Here is a 17,858-nt window from a genome sequence, read left to right on the forward strand (position 1 = left end):
CTGTTTCGTTGCCGTGGTGCACGCCGGAAGCGATGGTTCTCGCTGGCCCCGCACGCAGCTGCCCCGTGACACATTTCCGGGCTCCGAGTCAGGTGGGGAGCCGGTGTCACATGATCGCGATCGCAGGAGCCGGAAGTGGAGGCGAAGCCGTCGCCGGTAAATACGGAGCGGGCAGCGGCGCGGGCTTGGCGGGCGGGAGGCGGGCCCGGGGGCTCGCTCCGGCCGGCCGGGCACACGGGAGGGGGCAGCCCGACTCCCCGCCCACGGGCCTCCTGCTCCGGGAGTGTGGGGCCCGGGCCGGCCGAGGCGCCCCGCTGGGGACGGAGGGAGCCCCCGGCCTGGGAGCCGGGCGGAGTGCCCAGCCCAGCCCGCCGTAGGGCCGAGCCAGGGGCTGCTAACCCGGCTGTCCTGGGCCCCGGGCCAGAGCCGCCCCGGCTAGGGCTCGGCGGCCAAGGCCGAATCCCGGGCGCCCCAGCGGGGGCAGAGCGACTTCCGCTCCCTCCGGTGCGACGGGGGCGGCGCTGCTACTCCCAATGGCCACGGCGTTGGGGCGGGGGGGAGGCCTCGTCCCTTGTCCTCCCCCTGCAGCCTGTGGCTCCTCGGGGCTGCTGAGCCGGGGGTCTCCCTGTTGGGGTTTGTGGGGTGCCCCCTCCCGCCCGCCCTGCTGGAGAGTCTCCGCGAGTCTGGGCGTCTGTGCCTTGCTAGGCAGCCTGGGTCCCAGCCCTTTGCTGAAGGAATGGATGGGCTTCTAGAGAGGCCGTGACCCGCTCTCAGATAGGAAGTGAAAAGGGGCATCCTGGTGTCTGAGCTCCACGGGGATAAAGTAGCATTTTACACCTGACACCACCTGAGTGAGGCGGGTCCCATTCGAAAGCTTCGGGGGGGAGGGATAGCTCAGTGGTTTGAGCACTGGCCTGCTAAACCCAGGATTGTGAGTTCAATCCTTGAGGGGGCCACTTGGGGATCTGGGGCAAAATCAGTACTTGGTCCTGCTAGTGAAGGCAGGGGGCTGGACTTGATGACCTTTCAAGGTCCCTTCCAGTTCTAGGAGATGGGATATCTCCATTAATTTCTATTTCTATTTTTTTTTAGTCTGACTAGGGCACAAATAGGCCACTTGGCATCAGCATGTTGTATTGATGTCTCAGCCTCATGGCCTTTCCAGCTCCTTGAATCTCAGCTGGGTGCTCCTTTCCCTTTCCCCTTGCTGGCTTTCCCTCTATTTCTCTGTGGTAGGCGAGCTCTCTGTCCCACCCCAAAAGCAACTCACTCATCTGTCACCTCACCTTCCTAATTAGTATGCATAGGTGGGTCTTTTGCCAAATTAGGCTCTGCCACGCTGGTTAGCCCCCTTTTCGCAAATATTATGCTTGATCTGTTGTTGAGCTTCATTCCTGGCTCACATTCTATCTGTCTTTGGCCAGGGTAGCATTAGTTGGGAAGGAGTCTCCTGTTACTCTGACCTCTGTTCCTCCTTGAGAGAGCTACAGTCCTAAACAATAGGTGGTGCTGGTTCAACATGTGCACGAGTGGCTGGTAACTGGCAGCTTTGCAGTTCCTCTGTACCGAGATGGGAGCTGAGCTGGCTGCCTGCCAACTTCCGTCCTTCTTTGAGGCTAAGGGTATGTCTACACTACAGGATTAATCCGAATTTAGATAATTCGAATTTGGGAAACAGGTTGTATAAATTCGATTGTGCGTGGCCACACTAAGCACATTAATTCGGTTTTTAACCACATTAATTCGGTGGTGTGCGGCCACACTACCCCATTACTTTAACCACAGTAATTCGGTGGTGTGCGGCCACACTAACCCTAATTCGAATTAACAAAATCGATTTAGGCGCTACTCCGCTCGTCGAGGTGGAGTACAGAAATCAATTTTAAGTGCCCTTTAATTCGAATTAACTGGCTCTGTAGTGTGGACGGGTGAAGGGTTAATTCGGATTAACGCAGCTAAATCCGAATTAAAGTTGTAGTGTAGACCAGGCCTAAGAGCCAGTGGGCTCCTCTTTTCAGCACTCACATGGCAGCAGACTGGGGGGAGGCAGCAGAAAAATAACTTGTTAATGTCTTTCTCGCTTATGGGCACAATTTAAGAATATACTAATAGCCTCACTGGGTCAGACCAATGCTCAGTCTAGCCCAGTATCCTGTCTCTGACAGTATCAGTGTTTCAGGTCATGTACATTATAGGGCAGTTGGATCCACCCCGTATTCCCCTCCTAGCTTCTGGCAGTCAGGGCTTTAGGCTTGCCTTAAGCATGGGGTTGCATTCCTCACTCTCTTGGGAAATAGCCATTGATGGACCTTTCGTCCCTGAACTTATCTAGTTCTTTTTTGAACCCTGTTATACTTTCATTGCCAGAGGATGTTGTGATGGCCAAGTTCCACAGGTTAATTGTGTGTTGTGTGGAAAAATACGTTCTCTGGTTTATATTAAACCTGCTGCCTATTATTTTCATTGGGTGACCTCTGGTTTTTCTATTGTGGGAGAGGGTAAATAACATTTCTCTCCCCCCCCCCACCACCATTTATGATTTGATAGGTCTGTATCCTATCCCCCCTAGCCATCTCATTTCTAAGCTGAACAGCACTCATCTCTCTAATCCAGGGGTAGGCAACCTATGGCATGCGTGCCGAAGGCAGCACACAAGCTGATTTTCAGTGGGACTCTCACTGCCTGGGTCCTGGCCACCGGTCCAGGGGACTCTGCATTTTAATTTAATTTTAAGTGAAGCTTCTTAAACATTTTAAAAATCTTATTTACTTTACATACAACAATAGTTTAGTTACATATTATAGACTTATAGAAAGAGACCTTCTAAAAATGTTAACATGTATTACTGGCACGCAAAACCTTAAATCAGAGTGAATAAATGAAGACTCAGCACACCACTTCTGAAAGGTTGCCAACCCCTGCTCTAATCTTTCCTTGTATGGAAACCATTCCATAGCCTTGAACTTCTTTATTGCCCTTCTCTGAACCTTGTCCAGTTCCACTATATCCTTTTTGGGCTGGGGTGACCAGAACTGGGCAGAGTATTTAAGTATTCTGAATCTACAGATAGTTCCATGGCTGCTTCTCAGAGCTTCCACAGGAGTGGAATGAGTCCTGATTCATCTTCTCTGTTTGCAGTGTTGCTGTTCCAAAACCCTGGGGACATCAATGAAATTGACACAAGGGGGTCAATTTAATTCTACTGTTCCTTGGGGAAAGTGCTAAGCAGCAAAGGCAGGCATTGGAGCTGTCTTCTGGGGGTGGAGGGGAGAGGTGGTGCAGCAGATATTCTTTGCCCCTACCCCATTGCAGTAGCCAGGCAGCTTTTGAGTTGTGGTGGGGAGAGGGAAGAAAGGGAGTGAGGCCATCCCTCCTGGAAGCAGGTCAAGGTTTCAGGTGTGTGACACCTCATTTACTTCGAAGCCAGAAGCTGATCCGATTCCAGCCCTGCAGTATGTTGTACATGTGCCCTGGGCAGGGCCTGTGTATTCTGTGGCCATGGAATTTGTTGCAGGCACCACACCCCACCCCAGCATGTGCTCCAGAGTCTGACTTCAATTTGCAAACCTCTTTAGCCCCTCTGGCTGTGAAAAGCAATGCTTGTTGTCTGCAGGCTTGGCAAGTCAGCTTGCATCAGTAGCCTTGAGAGTTGTGAACTGTCCCATTCATATCAACAGTTCATTAGCTTTTAAATCTACCAATGGCACGGTAATGTTTGGCTGTTTCACTGTTAATCACTGCAGCAGAAACGTGCTCATTCCAATGTCGCTCACTATCTCAGGTGCCAAAAGCCCTCAGCTTTGCTCTGACATCTCTGGGCACTTACGTGTTCTCAGTAGAAAGCTTTGGTGCATGCTGAAAATGTAGCGGTGGCATAAAAACTATTGAACTTGGTTACCTCACTAGCTGCATTAATCCAGGTAATGCAATGGAAGAGAGAGGGTCAGGCAGTGCTTACGACTAACGTGACCAGGTGTCCGGTCAAAAAGGGACCCTGGTGGCTCCGTTACCACTGCACACCGGGCCATTAAAAATCCGGTCGGTGGTGCTAAGGCCGGCTAGTCCCTACCTGTCCTGGGGCACCGTGCTGTGCCCCAGAAGCGGCTAGCAGGTCTGGCTCCTAGGTGGGGGGGAGGGGCATGGGGCTCTGGGGGTGGTGCCTGTGTGCGAGAGTGGCGCGTGGAGCCTCCTGGCCCTCCTGGCTAGGACCCAGACCTGCTGGCTGCTTTCGGGGCACATGCAGTGCCAGGACAGGCAGGGAGCCTGCCTTAGCCCTGCTGCTGACCGAGGTAAGCCTGTGCCCCAGCCCTGAGCCCCCTGAAACCCAGAGCACCCTCCTGCACCCCAAACCCCTCATCCCTGGCCCCATCCCAGAGCCCGCATCCCCAGCCCAGAGCCCCCTCCCACACCCTGAACCCCTCATCCCCAGCCCCACGCCAGAGCCAGCACCCCCTCCTGCATCCCAATCCCCTGCCTAAATCTTCAGCCCCCTCCCACATTCTGAATCCCTCGGCCCCAGCCAGGAGCCCCCTCCTGTACCCCAAGCCCCTCATATCCAGCCCCACCCCAGCCAGAGCTCTCACCCCCTCCCACACGTCTACCCCAGCCCGGTGAAAGTGAGTGAGGGTGGGGGAGAGCGAGCCACCGAGGGAGGGGGAATGTAGCGAACAGGGGGTGGGGCCCTGGGGAAGGGGCGGGGCTAGGGTGTTCAGTTTTGTGCAACTAGAAAGTTGGCGACCCTACTTCCAACGCGCCTTCAGGGCTAGAAGACCTGGGTTCCATTGTCCTCTCTGCTGCAGTCTTCCTGTGTGACCTTCTTAGTCACTTCGGCCTTGTCCACAGGTGAGTTGTGTAACACTTTAACTGTACTGCTATTGTCAAAGCAGTACATCCCCTCGGAATGTGCATGCACGTAGATCTGTATAAAGGTGCTTTATAGCCGCAGAGCTATTCTGTGCTTAGATGCTGCAGTAAGGGGGGGCCGGGCCTGGAAGTGTCTAGGATAGAAGGATACCGTGTGGATTGGCTTCTTCACCTCCTGTGTAATTCCATGCAAGTCCTCATTCTGAATGTGCTGGGAGCTGCTGCAGAAAGTCCACCTACTGCGGCAGTGCGCTGCTGAGAGCAGGCAGTGTTGCTGCGTGCAGCCTTCTTGCTAAACTGAAGCTAGGAATTCAATGCCAAATGCAGTGGCCTGTGAGCAGGCATTAGTTACGCATGCGCTTTATGCAGAGTAGCTTGAATGGGGTAGAGGGGCCAAAGCCTAGGTCACAAGTGAGGGCCAGTTGGTTCCCAGTCTTGTACATCCCAACCAGCTCATAACTTGGTGGCATTAGGGGTCTGCAGAGGGTTTGGACCTGGGATGAGATGCTGACTTAAGGAGACGTATTTCTATTCTCTAACCCTCTGCTCTGCACAACCACTAAATATCCCGTGTTGATCTCGGGGGAATGGATGTTTGTCCTTGGCCAAAATGACCCCTCGGTTCTGTTGTGGTGTGCCGCCTGGATGCTGCTTCCACCCCAGAGGTGGCTGTATTTCGGTGGTGCTCTGTGAATGTAGCTTGTGAAGTGCATTGGGATCTGTCAGGGTGAGCTACAGACATAAAATGCTGTCGTCGTGTTATCCGTCTGTTTCCTAACTGTGCAAGTGCTGCTGCTTGTGTTGGTCATATGGGACTATTTATAAAGACTTCTGGATAACCCAGGGTAGTTTCCACTTGCCTGAGCCATGCTGCAGAACTGACAATGAGGACAGGAGACCCATGGCCCACAGAAAGAGCCTGCTCTGAATCCCAGCCTTCAGGACTCATTAGGGAGGGGCCATCCAGTGGGAATCTCATCTGGCGGAGCTTGGGATCCAGCCAGTCGAGATCTTAACAGTGAGCCTGGACCTACGTGGAGGCCACCTTCTGGAACTAAACCCTAATGAGAAAGGCCTGGGCTGCCCTTGAGGGCTCCCGACACTCTCCCATGTGATGCCTGGCCCCTCATTTCCTCTGTAGTAACCTAGAATCATAGATGCATGCGTAGGACCGGAAGGGAGCTTGAGAGGTCATCTAGTCCAGTCCCCTGCACTCAAGGCAGGACTATGTAATAACTAGACCAGAGGTTCTCAAACTGGTCTGCGGATAGTTCCCTCTAAGGAGTGCCAGGGCGGCTGCACGCGAGAGAATGAAGGGCCACCCACCTAACTAGTGGAGCCGAGCAGGCGTGGCTCCACTAATTAGGTGCCTGGACCCTGGAGAAGATGCACTTGTAAGGTGAGGTGGTGGCCTTGGGGGGAATAAGGGGTATGTGGGAGGGGGCAGTGGGGTGAGAAGAAGGGAGTGGGGGGAATTTGGGATGTGCAGGGCTGCGGCAGCCAGAGAAAGAGGTGACTTTCCCCAGCTCCAGGCCTGCGGCTGCCGTGGAAAGATGGCCCTTCTTCCCAGCCCCAGCCCGGGGGCTGCTGCGGCGGGGGAGAGAGGGAGAGACCCCCCCTCCTTCCCAGCCCCAGCGCGGGGGCGGGGGGGGGGGGGGGGGGGGGGGGGGCCCCCCCCCCCCGCTCCTTCCCAGCCCCAGCTCGAGGGCTGCTGCGGTGGGGGAGAGAGGGCACATCCATCACATTAGAAAAGTAAAACTACTGATATTAAAATATGAGTTGTGTGCTTTTGTTTGTAGAACAAAAAAAGTTAATTATTATTGAGTTTTTTTTAATATAGCGCTTTTATCCAAAGCACTTTACAGTAGTTAGCTAACAGTACAAACAACATTTGGAAAGATCATTAAGTGGTCTGCCGAGACCCTCAGCAATTTTCAAGTGGTCCGCGAAAAAAAGTTTGAGAACCACTGAACTAGACCATTCCTGACAAGTGTTTGTCGTGTTAATCTTGTTTCCGTAGGGGCTTTCCTAAAGGATCCTCATGCTGTTTAGTCACATACACTAGTCACGAACCAGCCAAATGCAGCCAGCATCCCTGTTCAGTGGTGTGGGGCAGAAAGGGAAGGCAACTGTATCCTCTTAGCCCCGGGGGACACCTCTCTCCCTGTGCCATGCTGTCAGAGTTGTGATCAGCAGATGCCTTTGAGTTTGATCACCCGTCATCAAAGGAGGGGCCTGCCGGCTGAGCAAGCTCTGTACTTTGGAACGCTCTTCCTGAAAGGTCTGAACTAGCCTGAGTTTATTGCCCTTCCCGTGCCAGGCACTTTGCAAACCCCAGCTGCTGTGGGCATTGGCCACGGGCTGAGGGGAGTGGAGGTTGGGGGTAAGCAGCCTATGTCACTTGACTGGTGATTGGTGAAGTCTGAGGAAGGGGAAGAGCTGCTGCTTTGGCTGGATCTGCATTTGTTCCGTGTTTAAAAGTCAAGGGCATGCAGAGCTTTCGACAGGAGCCCTGTGCAGTATGTATGAGACCGGAATGAAAAACGACCAGTCGACTAACCCCGAGGGTGCTTATGGCAGTAGAACGTGGACCTTGAGTGGTTGTGCAGGGCAGAGGGTAGATGAGAAGACACATTTCTATTAAGTCAGCATCTCAGTTCAGACTGGCCTGACCTCCTGCTATCCCAGCTCCAAACTCCTGCCCAGACCGAAACAAAGGTGCCAGGGGCTCTTTAATGATCCCTGTTGTATTAATTTAGACGGAGTAAATGGGCCAAAGGTGTTAACATAACCCTGTCATTGTCCAACAAAAAACAGTGCTACACAAGGTATATAGAAATCTCGTGCCTGGCCAACAGGTTTTAACCTTTTATTAAAGAAAGAAAAGAAGGAAAACCAGTTAAGGCCCTGGAAATGTCAAGTATGAACTAAGGCTTCCATCTGAACAATGTCCCTTGTTCCTGTACGCTGGAGAGAAAACCCCCTTCCTGTTTGAGATGGCATCAAAGACATCAGGACTGCCCTTGTGGGGAAAAGAGACGCTAGCTGGGCTGGAGCTGCTGCTATAGTCCAATCCCGTTTCCTCCCAGGCGGTGGTTGGGATTTAGCTGCAGCTGGTCTGGGTGGCCATGTTCTCTGGGTCCCCCTCTCTGGTCCGGGCTGGTCAGGACATGTCTCAGGATTAGGATGACGAATGCCCGGGATCCCAGGAGATGGTGGGAGTGGAAGCCATGATGGTGAAGCTCACTTCAGTAGCCTCTGTCTGTGGTTCTCTCTGTGCTATCGAGGACTCAGAAAAGGAGTGGGGTGTGGAATAGCCCATCCCCTTATTATGTGTCCAGCAGTTAATCCTGATATCTGACACCCCAATGTTCATTCATAAATTTCTCGGTCCATATCTTCTGTTTTTACCAACCATGTTTTCAGCCTAGTGCTTGAACTATGTGGCTCTTTGTGGGGACTTATTTACACTCTCTGTCTCTTTGGCTCTCTTCCACTTCTTTATAACGTTCTTTATGGAAAATAAGTTGACCTACTTTGCATGGTCAATTCCTGAACAGGCAGAAGTTAGAGACCAATTCTCACAACAGCTGTAGAAGATGGCCGTACCCATGCAGCAATGTTGCTCCCCCAATACCACATGAAGGGGGTGGTTCACTGCTGGTCCATTGTTGAATCCCCGACCCACCGGGGTCTCCCGTCCTGGTAGTGACAGGATCCCTGGAGATCCCAGCCCCGAGGTAGCCTGGCTGTAGCATGGAGCTGTACTAAGGTGTTGTGTGTCTGTTTTCCAGTCCCATGGTGATGACATGGCATCTGCTAGCTCCAGCAGGGCCACGGCAGGGCTGGCCTGTGAGAAGTCCCAGCTCACTGTGAAAGGTGAGTAGAGCTGCAGTGGGCGCCCGGGGGTTGTGAGGTGGGGAAGCAGGCACTCTGTCTAGGCCAGAAGCTTCTGGTCCTGCTGGGGAATGTGGATTTTCAAGTGTGGCTTGTCTTGTCCTAACTTCCTTCTCCAGCAGCCCAGGCAGCCTGTCAGCTTCAGACAAGCCATGCTTGTCAGTGACCACCTGCTCCCCGGGGGAGGGAGATTGCCCTAGTCCTGGACTCCTGAGCCTGTGGCTGGGGGGAGTAATTGTCGAGTGAAGGCTGCTATTGCACCAGTCCAGCCAGAGACTGGGTGTGCCCAGGAGAATGCAGGGTGTCATGCCGTCTGGAGCAGCCCATGACTGTGAGCGCCTACCTCTGGGGAGACTGTCAAAAACAGGACAGACACCCTGTCTCAGGGTGCTCCACTCACTGCTGGGCTGGTGCCTCCTCCTGGCCACTCTGGGTTAGCTCTTGAGGTCAACACCCCAGTCTGCGGTTTGCATGCCGTCACTCCAACTGCGGTCCGCAGCTCCTCCGGCTCCAGGACCCTCAGTGTTGTCTTTGTGACTTAGCCCTCTGGCTAGGTGACTGTGTTCCCCCTTCTGGGGTTCAGTCCATCAGCACTGCTAGGCAGTCTGCCCCGTCACTGCCCCGGTGCCACTTTCGCAGCAGCTGACAGAGGAACCCGGACCTGCCCTCATCTCTGGGTTCTAGTTCCTCCTGTCAGCAGTTCTGGGCTCATCTCTCTGCCTTCCCTGGACTGTTTCCTACCTCTCCGGTTCCCCTTCTCTCTCTGGGTGTGGCAGCTCCCAGAACCCTCTTCCCAGGAGTGGCTGCTGTCTGCCTTCCTGCAGCCTTCCCAACTGTCCCCAAACACTCCTCCCTCTTCCCAGGGAGTGACTGCCCTTTCTCAGCAGCCCAGTCTGTAGCCCACTACCTGGCTTTACAGGCCCTGCGTGTTCCTGCACCTGTGAGCCTCTCTAATTAGCTGCCTCCAGCCTAAAGCTCCCCTGTTTGCAGCCTAATTAGCTGACTGGGCCCACCTGGCCCACTCAGCTGTTGCCGGGCTAGTGTGGGGTGGTGTGTTCTGTAACTAGATTTCACCAAGCCAGTAACAAATGTGAACTTCTGAATCATTATAAGTCTTACCATGGAGAGACAGGAGCTGGCATCTGGCCCGTCAGCATCACACCTGGACTTCACCCCAATGGGCCAGTGCAGCAGAGTGCAGATTAAAAGATGTGTTCTTCCTGGTGCTTCCCCCTGGGTCAGGGAATTGGCAGCCTCGTAGCCCCAGACATGTGGGGAGTTGGGGGAGGAAGGATGGGGTCTTTCCATAGCATCCCCTGCTGTGAAGGGCTCATCCAGAGGAAAGCTGGTAACCAGCCTTCTAATCCCAGTCCCTGAGCTGGTTCTGCGGGCAGAGGCAGAGCCAGGGAGGCTATCTCCTGGAGGATGCATTCCCTATCGTCAAACCTTCAGCCTCTTGGGGCTTCCTCTGAAACTGGTGCTGGTGAATGGGGCCAGGCTGGAAGGTCTCCCTGCATGTCCAGACAATGTGAGCCTTGGGAGCTGGCTGGCTGCCTGCTCGGCTCTCCCCTTCGCCCTCTGTCCCGGGGCCGTCACCAGTGGATGCCTTGGTCTCCTTGGCTTTAGGGGAGGTGGAGTGTGTGCAGAACTCTGTTAAGGCCACCAGAGGGCTCCAGATACCTGGAACGGCTTCCCTGACTTCTGTCGGCACTTCTTTTCACACGGCTCCTGTTTTTTATTCCCTTTTTAGGGTGCCCTTCAGGGTGGGGGGATTTCTGGGTCCCAGGTTGGGGGGCCTTGCCTTTCCCGGGTCTCCAGGACATGTCTCCCTGTCTGGCCCATGAGACCCGGCTGCCAGTAGTAAACCTTGGGCCCTGGTTTCTTGGGCTGGCGGCTGCTGTGTGGCATCTGGGCCTCTCTGGGTGGGGACAACTTGCATATTGCCTGCAGCTGCGTGACTCTCTGCCTCTTCCCCCTCTGCCTAGTTGTGTCAGTGAAACCCAAGGTGCACAGCCGCCAGTCTCGGATCAACTCCTACGTGGAGGTGACGGTGGATGGACTTCCCAGTGAGACCAAGAAGACAGGGAAGCGGATTGGGAGCTCTGAGCTGCTCTGGAACGAGATCCTTATCATGTAAGAACCCCTGGGGACTCCAGGGGGTTGGGGCTAATGCAGGCACCCCAGAGCTGGCACTGAGCTCCCTACTTCTGCACTGGGTCGTGCTGCGTAAGGAAGCCTGGAACGTTTGCCACTGGCTGGAAGGGGCTTAGGGTGCACACTCAGGTGTGCATGTGCTGTGCTGGATGGAGAAGCTAGTGGGGGCCTGGGTGTTCCTAGGGCCTTGCCCTGGCCTCTTCTCTGCCCTCTGTGCCTGGCATGCCTGGTCCTGCTCTGCTAGCTTGGCATCAGAGAAGCAGGTGGGGAGCTGACAGCCCTCCTCTTGGTTTGCCTTCCAGGAACGTCACAGCTCAAAGCCACCTGGATCTGAAGGTCTGGAGCTGCCACACCCTGAGGAACGAGCTGCTGGGAACGGCTTCCATCAGCCTGTGTAATGTCCTGAAGAAGAATGGTGGGAAAAGTACGTATGAGTGAAAGCTACTCTGGGGCCCTGACGCCTGGCCTGGCCTTTGCTTTCTTCCTGAGCCTCATTTCCCTGTCTGGAGAAAGCAGGGAGCGGCTTGTCATGGGGGCTGGGGCCTCCTCAGCTGCTGGCATTGGGCAGCGGCACCTTCCTCCCCTTGGTGCTACCATCTCGCCAGCCGGCTCTAGCCGTTCCTGAGCTCACTCTGCCTCGATCCTCCAGTGTGGTCCTGCAGGATTTCCTGCCTCGGTAGGTGTGTGCCATGGAGAAGGGGTAGCTGAATCCCTGGCCCCGGGAGAGAACAAGGCGTCCTTGTGTGAGGCTGGGCGGGCCTGTCGGGTGCTCGGGGCCGGTGTGTGATGGAAGCCATACCTTAATTGGCCAGGGTGCCACTGCCGGCAGGGAAACACAAACTTCGCAGCTATTTGCTGCCATTTGTGGTCACCAGAGTGTGGCCCATGGTGGTGGCGGCTGCATAAAGACCTCCATTCAGGGCCTGGGCTGTGCTAGCGGCTGCGTGGGGCAGGAGAAGGTTTGCTCTGTCTCTTCCAAGCAAAGCTCAGCCGCTCTCGAAGGACAAACCTTGCATTGAGAGCCGAGAGGGGCCTTCTCTCCCCCGAGGGAGACGGCGCTTAGCCAGACTCTCCCTCGTGCCAGGGGTTAGGCTGAGTCGCTCCTGGGCATTGCCAGCGGTGAGTGTCCCCAGCACACTCCCTGGGCAGCGTCGCCAGGAGCAGGCCCGTGTACTCTGGATGGGATGGTGCCCTCTGCCCTCTGGATGGGGTGAGAAGAATCACCAGGGGCTTTGTGGGGACCCTCTGACGTGCCGGATGCCCGTGTCCCTGTCCCCCATGCATGGAGCTGGACAGTGCTGCTGTGCTGCGTGTGTTGGAGATGGTGGCTTGGTCTGGGTCTCAGCCTGCCAGGCCCAACCCACGGTCCCCAACTGCTTCCCCGTTCGGCAACCAGCCAAGTGCCATGCGTGTTCTCCTGGAGGTGCTGTCTGCTCCCGCCCTACCTGTGCGTGCCCCTTAGCAGGGGCACAATCAGCCCTTTCAGTAGGCTGCGTCCCCAGGGGGCCGTGTGGAAAATGAATGGAAAAGGCAACTGGCTGTTTCTGCTCATACTGAAAAAAGTGTCCGATTTTGTTCCCCCCCGACCTAGTGGGCTGTGAGGGGAGGAGTCTTAAAGCTACAGCGCACAGCTGTGTCTGCAAGGGGCTGCCTGGGAGCTGGAAGGTGCTCCTCTGAACCCTGGCCCAGAATGGAGGGCTCCGGGGCTCTCCCCCAGCTTCCCCATCCTCCTGCAAGTGTGGCTTCCCTGGGCTGAGGTTCCCTGGGAGTGCAGGGCCTTTGGAGAGGGTCCGGAAGTGAGGAGTGGGTGGGGACAGGGCGGATCCAGTGCAGAGCTGGAATAGTGGCCACGGGGCTGCCCCTGGGTCTGGGCACTGAGAGCCCTGCACCAAGTGGAGTTACTCTGGCTGTGTGGCGTGGGGCCCAGGGCCAGCAGGCGTCCGCGTATGAGGGTGGGGATCTGAGCTGGTCACACTTCCCTCCCACAGCCTCCCTACGCGGTGACCTGTGCTCCCGGCCCAGTCAGTCCCACTGGCGTTCCCCAGCCGTCTGACACAGCCCGGGCCAGGGGTTGCTGTCCTAAGCCCAGCCCACAAACCAGCCTCCTCCCAGTGGAGGTGCTGAAAGGACACTCCGCTTGCTGCCACTTGTGCAGATCTTCGCAGAACAACCCTCCTGGTCCTTCGCTATGTGCCTAGGTTAGCAGCGAAATAGTGAACTTTATTGCCATTTCAATGATCGTTATTAGGCTTCAGAGTCAACACACCTCTGAGATGATTAGGGGCACTTCACTCCTCTCCATGCTGTCCTATCCGTCTGTCTGCAGACTTAGGCAGACATCTGTGATAGTCACCATGTGGGTGCAAAGCTTTGCCAAGGCTTTTTATAAGTTACTGATACGTACTTACAACCTTAACTGTGTCTTAAAGTCTTTGGCTGGGTGTTTCCATCGTTTTTATTAACTGTCAAGGACAAACGTTGGTCGCCCGGCTATGTATTCTCCAGCAGTATGTCAGCGTCATTCCCCCTCAACAAAGGCCCTGGCAGCATGTCTAGGTTTCCTGCGTGCTGGGACTGTGCCCAAGCTCCCTCTGTCCCTCCAGATGAGTGCTGTGAGCTTCAGAAACTGTAGGAAGAAACAGGCTTGTGTCTTTGGCAAAGAACCCGCCAGGCCTCGGCTTTCAGGCCTGGCAAATTGAATCCATTTGGCGCTAACAGACCAGGCTGTGTGAGAAATGAGCTTCCAAAATGGGTTCCTTTTCCAAAAACCTCATTTTTCAAACATGCTTCTCTCCCGACTGCCTTGGCAGGTTCCTCTGCAACGCTCGGCATGGCCTCTCCTCTGGCACGGCACGGCACGGCTGCGCCACAGCAGCCGGGGGGACAGAGCGCTGGGGAAAAAGGGCCTAGTCATAGAAAACAACTTGCAGCCTTCTGTGGAGCTGCTCCCAAGGGTCCTTTAAAACAGCTAATTTACTGCGGCCTAGCCCCCTGCCCCAGGCCTCTGCCGCTGTGCTGGAGAAGAGGCTCTTTGTTCTGATGCTGTGGGGACTCGACGGTGCTCTGCTGGTGCTGGGCAGGAGAAATGTCCCCTGGCGGCCTTGCTTTGGAGGCTTCATGGAAGCCGATATGGGGCCATGCCGCCCCCCCGCCCTTGTGATTGTACAATTCACTGAGCTGCGGACAGCAGGGCAGGCCCTGGAGTGACTCGAACGTGTGAGGCTGCAGCCTACAAATGAAAGCTCTTGTTTTTATTGCTTGCTGCTCAGGTTGCAAGTTACATCAACAGGCTCCTGTTTCTTGAGTGGCACCATCTGCCAGCGTTTTACAGCTCCTGCAAAGCGCGCTCTTTGCTTTCCGTTCTGCACCTCAGGCAGAACCGCTGGAGCCACAACCTCAAGGAATTCTTTCAGGAAGCCAGCAACAAACCCCCAGGCCTCTGGGAAGTTGCAGTTGACCCCTCCTCATGAATGTGCTGTCAAAGGAGCTCGCTGAAGCAAAGGCTCTTTTAGCAGAGAATCATAAAAGCAAATCTGTAGCCTGTCTGAAATGAATGTTAAACAAGTCGGCTCTGTCAGCGCCTGTACAATAACTTTGTAAAAGCTGCTGTGCCAAACCAGAATGCCCCAGCGAAGGCCTTCGCTGAGCTTGCTTTGCGTTTCCTTCCAAATTCACTCCTGTTCTGCTCATGCTGCAGAGCTAATGGCCAGTGGGACTAGGCTGATATGCAGCTAACCCTGCTCCTCGGGGCACACCCTGGGCAGGGCCCAATTCGCTCTCCTGCATGAAAGGCCACGCTCCCATCTCTCTGCCTGTGGGCTGCAAAGTGAAGGGGTGCCGGAGGGCCAAGTACCGCCACTCTGGCATTTGGCCCTTCAGTCCCCCGTTCCTCTGTCATGCACATGGCTGTTCAGCAGGTAACCAGCTGCGTCTTCTGAGGATGAGACGTAGGGGCTGGGTGCTTTACCCTTTGCTGCAGTGTTTTAGGAGGAAAGATGCAGGGCTCGTGGATGATGGCCTCAGGCCATGTCTACGCAGCAGTTAAAACCCGGTTGCCGGCCCAGGCAAGGGGCTGTTTAATTGAAGTGTAGACGTTTGAACTTGGGCTGGAGCCTGGGGTCTAGGACCCTGCCAGGTTTCTAGAGCTGCAGCCTGAGCCAGAGTGTCAATTAAACAGCCCCTTAGTCCCAGGAAGCTGTCTGGGCAACCACAGACTTCAGGCCTGTTGTGACTTCGGATCTCACCTGGTCTCCATGGCCCAACTTTGTCCCTGACTCTCGCGATTCCTGCTCCCCGACTGCCATCCTCTACGCATGGCTCCTACCCCACCTGTGCCCGGTCTCTTACACTTGGCTAGTGCACACCGTTGTCGTTATCTGCTGTCCCTTGCCATCGCTGCCTGCACTTGCACACATGGGGCCAAGGCATTTTCAGGGCTGGGCCCTTGGCCTTGGGGTTTGCCTCTCCCTTTGGCCGGACAGAGGCTGAGTTAATTGCCCCTCAGAGTGCAGTGTGTAAAGCCCATGTGTGAGGCCTTCTCGGTGGTCTAAGGCAGCGGTACTCAGACCTCCGTGGTTCAGGAGCCAAATTAGCGATCGACATTACCCCAAAGAGCCACGGTCGGGTGAATTCATTGTGTCATTTAGTGTCCGACTATAGGTTTAAACAGTCGGATGGGGAGATATTTAGAGTTTATGTATATTATTCTCACAGCAAAATGACTGACCAAAAGTTGTTGTTTTACCAACTACAATTGGTTAATAACATAGTAAAAGCCTCCTGGTTGGTTAATAACTTAGATGGGTTAATAAAGGGGTGGCCAACCTGTGGCTCCAGAGCCACATGCGGCTCTTCACGACTAACTTGCAGCTCCTTGTATAGGCACCAACTCCGGGGCTGGAGCTACAGACGCCAACTTCCCAATGTGCCGGGGTGAGGGGGGTGATCACTGCTCAACCCCTGACTCTGCTACAGGCCTTGCCCCTACTTCACCCCTTCCCCCAAGGGCCCCACTCCTTCCTGCCCCCTTCCCTGAGCCTGCCACGCCCTCGTTCCTTCCCCTCCCCCCAGGAGGCATGGGGAAGGAGGGAGAGGCGCTGATCAGCAGGGCTGCTGGCAGGCGGGGCGGAGCTGATGGGGGGCTGCTGACGTGTTACTGTGGCTCTCGGCAGTGTACGTAGGTAAATTCTGGCTCTTCTCAGGTGCAGGGTGGCCACCCCGGGTTAATAATTCAATCACAGGGTTTTAATATCATGCTGTGAAGAGCCGCAGGAGACACATTCAAGAGCCGCTTGCGGTTTGTGAGCCTCAGTCCGAGTATCGCTGGTCTAAGGGATTTAGACCCATTTTCCATTCAAGTGCTTGGCAAGCTCAGCACATGCCGGGCTTTCCCTGAGAGGAGGTGGCTGGGTCTGGTTTGATTGCACTGGAATTGTTTTAGTTGACGTAGGTCTGAGCACGCAACGGCAATGTGATAAGCACACCTGAAGATGAGTAAATGGGCAGGAAACCCATGTATTGGAGGCTCCTGTCGGAAGGTCTCTGTCTACATGCGGGTTGGACTAAGTCACCTTCCCTGTGGAGAAAAGGCCTCCAGTAGGAGCCAATCCTGCCCCAGCCCTGGTGGAAAGTTTTGTGCTGCTCACGCCAATGAGCTGCGTCAGATGTGTGCAGTTACCAGAGCTCCCTCTGGGTGTGGGCTCAACGCTGGAGCCTTTATCACACTTGCTGCTACCAGCCTTACTTCTTGGAACTGTAAATCCCCTTAATGGGCTGGGAGGGAATTGCCAGCCAGCCCTCACTAAATGGGAGTGCTGATGCTGTGTGCAAGGCACTGGGAGCAGCTGAACTGAGACCTTATTCAGGACCTAATCACCCCTGGCCTCCTCCCAAAATACTAATAACCCCTCTGACATTCTGCTGCTTGCTGGGACACAGGCTGCCTTTGTGCTCACCCTTTGAGGAGACCCTCTGTTGGTGCAGCAGCGAGGTCCCTTTGTGCGTCCCGTGTGCCGAACGGGGACAGGGAATGGAAGGTTCGACTAGTGTTTATTTTCTTTAAAAAAAAAAGGCTGGGGTGGAGGCCAGGGAGAGGAGGAGGCCGGCTGGGAGGTTCATGTTCACATCCTCCAGTTGGAGACCCCTTGACTAACTTCCCCCGTACGCTGAGACACCTTCACAATGAGGGCTTGTGTAGCCCGCAGCGCAGAGTGCGCTTTGCTGCTAGCCGCTCACCAAGGAGCAAGCCTGGAGCGTGCGGGGCAGGCTTTCTCCACAGCTTGAGGGAAGCAGAGTTCTGATGGCAGGCAGTGACCGGTGAAAAGGGGTTTGCTGCTTTCTGCAGTACCTTCCATCGGAGGATCTCGAAGCACTCTGCATAGGCTAGTGAAATGGTCTCCCCTGGGAGGGTCCTTTGTACAGATGGAGAAAGTGACTTGCCCAGAGTCATGCAGGGAGTGTGCAGCAGGGTCAGGAACGGAGCCCAGGGCTCGTGACGCCTAGATCTGTGCTTTACCCACAGGAAGATTTTCTGCTCATACTAAAAGCAAGCAGTTAGGAAAGGCTTGTTCCAAGTTGAGGGATGCCAGTGGGCTACATAACAACTTGAGGTGGTGCGTGCACAAAATCTGAGAGAGCATTACTCGTCCTACTGCCCCATTGTGCCTGTCGCCCCCCGCTGTCCCCAGGGAGCTGAGAGTTACAGAAAGTCTGTGTCAGGAAGGTGGGCCAGGAGACTTGCATGCAAATGGGGCCGATCTCAGGACTGGTTGCCTCCAGCACATGGGGTTTGTGGAAGCCTATGCCATAGCCATGGTGTAAGCAGGGGTCCTGTTACTTCTCGGCCTCAGAAGCGCCCGAATTGTGCATGGCCGAGTGGTTCAGGAGAGGAGGCTGGCTCAGTCTCAGACCAGGCTGGCCTGTTCTCTGCATGGCTCTCAGATAGT

At 55.2% G+C, this 17,858-nt stretch overlaps 1 protein-coding gene across 1 annotated transcript in view; it reads left to right on the forward strand.

Moving 5' to 3' along the window:
- Window positions 1-111: 111 nt before the first annotated feature.
- LOC112118513 (NEDD4-like E3 ubiquitin-protein ligase WWP2) overlaps window positions 112-17,858 on the forward strand; it is an 85,704-nt gene continuing 67,957 nt past the window's right edge. The window contains exons 1-4 of the mRNA XM_026663226.2: window positions 112-156; window positions 8,658-8,742; window positions 10,746-10,893; window positions 11,217-11,338. Of these exons, the coding sequence (XP_026519011.1) occupies window positions 8,673-8,742; window positions 10,746-10,893; window positions 11,217-11,338 (340 nt within the window). The 5' untranslated portion in view covers window positions 112-156; window positions 8,658-8,672. The remainder of the gene's footprint in view (window positions 157-8,657; window positions 8,743-10,745; window positions 10,894-11,216; window positions 11,339-17,858) is intronic.

Source organism: Terrapene carolina, unplaced genomic scaffold (assembly GCF_002925995.2).
Source record: "Terrapene carolina triunguis isolate 2854851 unplaced genomic scaffold, T_m_triunguis-2.0 Scaffold32922, whole genome shotgun sequence".
NCBI lineage: Eukaryota > Metazoa > Chordata > Testudines > Emydidae > Terrapene > Terrapene triunguis.